Raw genomic sequence first — 7,426 nt, 5'->3', positions numbered from 1 at the left:
ACATGCAAAGTAATCATTTTGGATTAGAGTGTAGTGGTGTATTGAAGTGTGATTGTTTATATACAATTTTTCTCTTATATTCGAAATCAAACATGGTTTACTATGTTAGTTATTTTTTAGAAAATGTTGATTATTCGATTTGCAAGATTATATTTCGTTTCTTTTCTTTTGCACTACATTTTTTTTCCAGTATTTCACTCATTTTAAATTATTGTATTTGATAATGTATTTATAAGATGTGGTAGGCATGGAATGGCAGTAACAACAAACAATAGCACTTCCAAGTAATTAGAAGGACATTTTTGCAATGGAAGCGAGCACGCATAGTTCCAGTGGCTTCTCGTCGGTTCACCCATTAAAAAAAGACATCAAAAATCCCCACCGAGCAGCTTCTGTGGACCTTATCCACATCGCCATTCCTTTCTGGCAGCACCGCTTCTCCTTTGTCTTCTCTCTATCCATCCAGCGGCTCTGCTCTCCTTCCTCTCTCTCTCTCTCCGTGCTGCAGCCACACACACGCCCACGGCCCGGCATTCACCTCTCTCTTCTTCCTCCACAATGAACCAAGCACCACTATCTGCTAGACCGTGGCGGCAGAATCGAGCACGGGTGCGCGCGGTTAGCTTCTCCCTCACCGCCCCTGATCCCCTCTTCCTTTGGCGTTCATTCCGTTGACCCCATCTCTCTCGTTCAATTTCCTAGGCCGTCTCACCCGTGACCGGTGGCTGCTTCGCGTTCGTCGACAGATTGCGATGCTGCTGCTGCTCGTATGGGCTCCCGGTGACCAGGCCAGCATGCGCTGGGGCTGCCTGGGCTCCCAGCAGCCGGCCTCCCCGCCGCCTCCAACATCGCCTGGAGAGGAGCTCCTCCGTGCTTCCGAGCCGCCTCCTCGAGCAGGGCAGCCAGAGGTGCCGCCCCTCTCTTTCTCTCTATAATCTCCCCTTCTCCTTCTTCGTCTCTGTCTAATCTCTGTTTTCTCCAGGGAAGGGAGTCAGCACATGGAACACAACTGGAACGCCCCGCCTTGGAGCTCGCTGCCTCCGGCAACCTCTTTGTCGGCCTCGTGCTCCTCTGTCTCGAGCACCCCCTCCTGGCCGCCGTCCATCTCTTGGTGGTGCCTGTTAGGCAGGCGTTGATGCTTATCCTCGGCTCTCTCTCTCTCTGTCAGTTGTCTCCTTCAGGCCGAGGAGGATGAGTGGGGCTCTCGCAGCTGGGCCACTGCGGCCGCGTTGACTGAGGATGAGCGCGCGTGTCCGGCGCATATGGCCCGTCCTCCGCGCCTCCGCTCCTGCTCCTCCTCTCGCCCGGGCAACGTCCCGCTCACGCCCTTCATGTGCTCGCCGCCGTCGTTCTGCGCCCGATCGGATCGGGAGCACCGCAGCTCGATACAGCCCAAAAAGATCTTGAACCGTTTTTTCTTTAACTCACCGAGGACTGCGGGTTGAATAGCCGAAATAGTAGGGGGTTTTCTGCAAACATTCTGACGTACGACCAGAAGCACTCCATGCTTTATTAGTAGGGAAAAGATATACATGTCAACTATTTCATGCCCTCTTTTTTCCACATTATCGATTGCATCTGTCTCTCATACAATGTCTGTACATTAAATTATGTTTCCTGTTTATCAGCCATTTGAAATGGAGCGGGTGATGCCAGTATCTAGCGGACTAAAAACACGGTCTTCAAATAAAACAGTGCTACCTATTGGTGGAGATAGCACCCTAGTTGTACATGTACAAGAACCAGCGCTACCACACATAACTCAAACTCTCGCAGATTGTACCCCTACTACGATGGACAGAGAACCAGCTTCACCCAATCTAACCCCAACCCCAGCCGATAGTAACCTAGTTCTTGTTGACACAGCACCATCTCCACCACAGAGCTCCCAAACAAGAGCAGTTAGTAAGGCAGCTCCAGTGCCCAAAGGGCCAGTACTATCACGGCGAACCCCAACTCCACCAGTTAGTACGCCTATTCCTGTGAGGAAGCACAACCAGCTAGTCGTAGTTTAGCATCTATCGCATTTGATGTTGTTAAATCATATGTGCGTATCTTTACATCTTGGAAATATTATACTAAAGATGAAGGAAAATGCCAGTTGCAGGTGTTTGTCCAGGAGTTATGTGTAAGTAATTTTTTTCATGGCAATTACTTTGCTTCGTCCCATACATCCTACCTCCATGATGGTTATAATACAATAAATTTTCCCATTTTTCTCTATAGAGAAGGACCGATTTGGAAACTCAGGATGAGGTAACTGTGCTAATACCTCTGCTATCTTCAAGAATGCTTGGTGGCAGTATCGGAATTACCTGAAAAAACGTACTTCACCGGCAAAGAAACTCATCAAATTTCCTTACGTTCTCCTGAGACACATTTACTGGACGATGACTGGGAACGCCTTGTTCTGTACTGGTCCCGAACAAGGAATGTGGTAAGGTCTATGAGCTCATTTTCTATTTTTAAGTATTATATTCTTGCGTCTTACTCTACTCTTTTCATGTAGAACAAGTGCCTAAATCTGAAGAACAACTGTTCTAATTTAAGATTCCATTGCTACCATAGGACATAGATATATGTTTGTTTGATGCTTTTATTATGTACTAGTACTTGGCAATAGAAGACTTGATAGTTTAATCCTGTCCACCTTACTAATGAAGTGGTTCACCGAAATGAGTTTCATATACTAGTACATGCTAAACTTGTTATGTGTCTGCTTGTTTCTTCTTTTAGAATGCTGACAGAATATTGGGGAAGAGTGCCTTATTAAGCAACGGTAAAGGAAGTAATGAAGATAAGGTTCAGGATAGTGACACATCCTGTCTTGGTTTAGTGGAGTTATTGGCCACTACCGCTTGCATAAGCTATTCAAACTTACTGTCTGGATCAGTTCGATTTCTTGGGTCTCAACTACAAGCTGAAAGACATCGATCAGCTGGGCTGCGACAAGAAGTGGAAGGACTGCGGAAGCCCCTGGAACATTCAGATGCATACTTTCTGGTGTAATAGCAAGCGTTGGAGGATTTTAGCGCCAAACAGGACAAAGCTAATCAGCTTTTTAAGCTTATTGCCAGCATGGTGGATACCCAGGATAACGTTTCTTGAGCTCTTCTGAAGTTGTTTCAGTTATGCTCTTGTTTTGCTGTCGCGTTTATTTGCACTGGTGGCCAATTTTGACGGCCAGTGTATATGATATGCTGCTTTGTTCCCTATATTTGCACTAGTGGTGAACTTTGGTGCCCAGTGGATGTAATATGTGTAATAGCCATGATAGCCTAGCGTTAGTTGCTTGCTTATTTATTTTCTTGTTGTCTTATTTATTTGTTTGCTTGTAGTCATTGCAGTTCTTTTTCCGCGGTTAACTAGTGTCTGCAATAATCTATTTTTTAAAACTAGGCCACAATAACCATGGGCTAATATTTACTATAGTGACACTGGGCCTCCTACGGGCCGTAGAAACAGTGGGCCTTCTACGGGCCGTAGAAACAGTAGGCCTTCTAAGGGCCGTAGAAACAATGGGCCTTCTACGAGCCGTATCATCAATGGGCCTTATACGGGCCGTATGATCGATTGGCCAAACATGGGCCAATAACAGGCTGCATTATGGCCGTAAACAGGCTAGAGTTGGAATCATCCGTTCATGGGCCGACCATAACGGACCATCGTTAATAGGCCGTATTTGATGACGCTATGAAAACGGCCCAACGAATTAATGGACCACAAACGGGCCGACTGTAACCGCGGGCTGAATTTGGCCCACAAGCAAAAAATAATAGTAACGGGCCGTAAGTAAACGAATGCTGGAAATGAGCCCAAGAATAAATGGGCTCTGAGAAGGCCGAAAGATAACATGGGCTGGAAACGGCCCAACGGAACAACGGGCCGTTAATGGGTATAAAGTGATACACAGTTCATTACGGGCCAGTTTCACCACGGGCCGTTAATGGGTGTAAAGTGGTAAACTGTTCATTACGGGCCAGTTTCACCACGGGTCGTTAGTAGGCCAAGAGTTACATAGGGCCTCATATGGGCCGAAAGACGTCATGGGCCATACATGGGCCAGAAGTGAAAACGGGCTGGAATCATATTAGATGGCCCAGATGACGCTACTGGGCCTAATTCGGATAGGGCGTAACGGGCCTTGGGTTAGCGGGCTATAAATGGGCTATACGCGAACAGGCCGTTAACAGGCTTTCCATGGGCCAGCCCGACACCTTTTGACCAAGTCAAACGGGCCGGCCTTTTCACATGAATGGGCCTCTGTTGGGACGTGCCACGTGTCGACATATCATAGGCGCCTATCTGACCGACTGACGAGCTGACACGTGTTTTGTCCGGCCAATAAGAATTTTACACATGGAAATTTCCCATTGGTCGGGGCTGTTAACGGGTTATCGGATTCAAAACCCGACCCGATAGCTTAACGGCGTTCCGTTACGGTGGATGCCACGTGTCGATCACCCTTGACGAAAGCACTTCTGTGACGCGCGATTTATCGTCATGGAAGTGGACACTTCTGTGATGATAATTTTGGTAATGTCATGGAACACTTCTACGACAGCACAGGTATGACTATCTTGATTATGTCATAAATTTGTCATGGATGTACATGCATGACAAAAAAAGCGACCTACTGTGACAAACACGTATCATCACGGAAGTGTATTTTTTTAGTGTATATATACTCCATTCGTTCCTAAATATTTGTCTTTTTCAGATTTCAAATGGACTACCACATACGGATGTGTATGTAGACATATTTTAGAGTGTAGATTCACTCATTTTGCTCCGTATGTCTTTTCAGGAAGGGGTCAGATTTGTCCTTGATTTATTTATGAGGTATCCAGATGGCACTGCACCGCCAAGAAAAGAGGGTAACATCAAAATTATGGACTACTTTTTTGAATATGTTGGTAAGGTCCGGTCATAGTCACTTGTTGAAATCTCTACAAAGACAAATACTCCCTCCGTCCAGAAATACTTGTCATCAAAATGGATAAAAGGAAATGTATCTAAACGTATTTTAGTTTTAGATACATCTCTTTTATCCATTTTGATGACTAGTATTTTCGAACGGAGGGAGTAGAAAAAGTGTTGGTGATGATGGTGTGTGTGCCATCCTGCAATATAGGCCGTCGGATTTATATCTAATGGATAGGAAAGAAACTATGGCAATTTGCAAAAATATACCCACACGTCTCTCCACGTTCGCAAATAAGGCCTTCCCTCGTTCAACCTTTTCTCTCACAAGATAAACTACTCATACAAATGCATCTTGATGTTCCGTGCAACGTACGGGCAGCTAGCTAATTTCTTCTAAAATAGTTGCTGCGATAATTGGGTTGAAGTGATATATTTTATGTCTGCCCCGAATGATTGATTCACTAGTAGTAACAAAGAAAAGGTTGCCTTGTTAATTAACAGAAAATAGGGTGAAAACTATCACATGAGGCCGGTAAAAACAAGGCACACTGGGTTCAGCGTCATCGTCACTACAGTTGTGCGCGCGCGAGAAGTCTACATATTGAGGGGGCTACCGAGCGAGGCACCGAGATACAATGTTTGAGAGAGAAACCAATTGACAGATTATGATCAGATCGAGTTGTCACCCTTCTGCTGTCATTGTTGGGGGGAGAGAAAGACGTATTGAGAGTGTGCGCGGTAGGCACAGAGGCACAACTAGCGAGTGTGTGTGTGTGTGTGTGTGTTTGAAAGAGGAGTAGATAGATTATTATCAAGATCGATGTGCCACCCTACTCCTTCGGTGCCGGGTAGTGTGTGTGTGTATGTTTGAGAGAGAAGCCAGTCGATAGATTAGTATCAAAATTGAGGTGTCACCCTACTCCTTCAGTGTTGGGAAGTGTGGGTGTGTGTGGGGGGGGGGGCAGTGACACTCACATATATCTCTACTCTTATAAAAAACAGAGTTGGTGATGATGGTGTTCCTGCCATCCTGCAATATAGGCCATCCGATTTATATCCGACGGATAGGAAGGAAACTATGGCAATTTTGCAAAAAGATACCCACACCCCTCTCCGCATTTGCAAATAAGGCATTCCCTCGTTCATCCTTTTCTCCCACAAGATAAACTTCTCATACAAATGCATCATCATGTTCCGTGCAACACATGGGCATCTTGCTAGTAGGGAGAAGGAGTTTGTGTAACACATATCTAGCTATATTAAGGGATAAGTAGATAGCATATGTGTGAGAGACATTAGTGGCTGTGGGTGGGCGGAATTAAAGGGGTGGGCATGTTAGACATAGAGAGCGTGTGTGTTTCTGTGTGAGAGACTTGTAGGATGGGGTAGAAAGACGAATTTAACCCTGGCGGAGGGAGAGAAATACACGAAGTGCGCGTGTGTGATTGCGATGCCCACAGGGAAATGAGATATGTATGTGTGTGAGAGAGATTGCACAATTCATTCACGTATCACTATCTAGCGATCATGGACGTGCATCGCTTGAACATAAGTCAATATCTACTTCGTATCGTGGCCAAAGGTACAATATCGATTCAACGCTATAAAGATTGGACACTCACATATCACATTTTTTCCATTTAAATAAGCCTTTTTAGTTGTGCATGCCAAAGTTACAGTGATGTTTCTTCAAACAACCAATGTAGCTATCATGAACATGCACCATTGTTACTCTTGCATTCAAATTCATTAGTCTTGGATGATTTAAGTTTCTATTTTGAAGTAATATATGTAATATTCATATATGAATTCAACGGGTACGCAATTTATGAAATGGAGGCTATGTAATCATATGAGGTAACACTTTTAAGTAGTTGACTACAATACCCATTTTTTTTGTGCGCCTCTACACTAACACGTCAATGCATTATGTTTACAGTAAATAACCAATGGCACTAAATTATCTATTTACACGAGAAATACATAGGCTGAGCGTTTGATCCCTTTTTTGTGAACGCGCCACTACACCCGTACGATTGGCCGTGCCCGTGTGAACGTCCAAGTTATCGGCGCATCATCTCGAGTTATTGTCTTTTTTCTGGGGTGAACTTCACACCAGTTATTAACTGCTGACGCGTGCCCCATGTACATAGTCTAGCATGACCTTCCCGCTAGCACGGTCCAAAACTAGTTGAAACTGGATAGGAACGATCCCGCGAGCGGCAAAATCTCCCGCCTCCTTCTAAAATTTCCGCCACCTTAGTCTTTAGCATGTGAAATCCCCCTTTTTTCTTTGGTGCACGGAGACCAACAGTTACAATACCGGCCTCATCTACATGATAGGTCGGGGATGCTTTGGTAACTTCCGGTTCCCCCACTACATGGCACCCCCATTTCCTCTCCCCCTCCCGCAAAAACGACTAACTCCACAGCACCAGAGCATCTTACATCACGCCGTCCGTACTTCATCGCCCTCCCCCCCCCTCTCGAAACCCTAGAC

At 45.4% G+C, this 7,426-nt stretch overlaps 1 protein-coding gene across 2 annotated transcripts; it reads left to right on the top strand.

Moving 5' to 3' along the window:
- The first annotated feature begins 435 nt into the window (after positions 1–435).
- Positions 436–1,556, top strand: LOC119362440. 2 transcript variants are annotated; one of them, XM_037627665.1, is made up of 3 exons: positions 436–609; positions 703–908; positions 983–1,556. In XM_037627665.1, the coding sequence occupies exons 1-3, from the start codon at positions 559–561 to the stop codon at positions 1,134–1,136; spliced, it is 411 nt and encodes a 136-aa protein (XP_037483562.1). In that variant the 5' UTR covers positions 436–558; the 3' UTR covers positions 1,137–1,556. The 2 variants fall into 2 exon arrangements, with proteins under 2 accessions (XP_037483562.1, XP_037483555.1); XM_037627658.1 differs by having other exon boundaries at positions 437–618.
- Positions 1,557–7,426: the final 5,870 nt, after the last annotated feature.

The sequence above is a fragment of the Triticum dicoccoides genome, chromosome 1A (assembly GCF_002162155.2).
Source record: "Triticum dicoccoides isolate Atlit2015 ecotype Zavitan chromosome 1A, WEW_v2.0, whole genome shotgun sequence".
NCBI classification, from domain to species: domain Eukaryota; kingdom Viridiplantae; phylum Streptophyta; class Magnoliopsida; order Poales; family Poaceae; genus Triticum; species Triticum dicoccoides.
Note: the sequence above shows the minus strand (reverse complement) of the source record. Positions and strands in the feature narration are given on the sequence as shown.

Bases quoted from the DNA above. Each gene is read 5' to 3' on its own strand.
- LOC119362440 (XM_037627658.1), top strand. From the start codon at position 559: ATGAACCAAGCACCACTATCTGCTAGACCGTGGCGGCAGAATCGAGCA. The intron at 619-702 runs GTTAGCTTCTCC...TCAATTTCCTAG, and splicing joins ATCGAGCACGGGTGCGCGCG to GCCGTCTCACCCGTGACCGG. The intron at 909-982 runs GTGCCGCCCCTC...TGTTTTCTCCAG, and splicing joins CTCGAGCAGGGCAGCCAGAG to GGAAGGGAGTCAGCACATGG.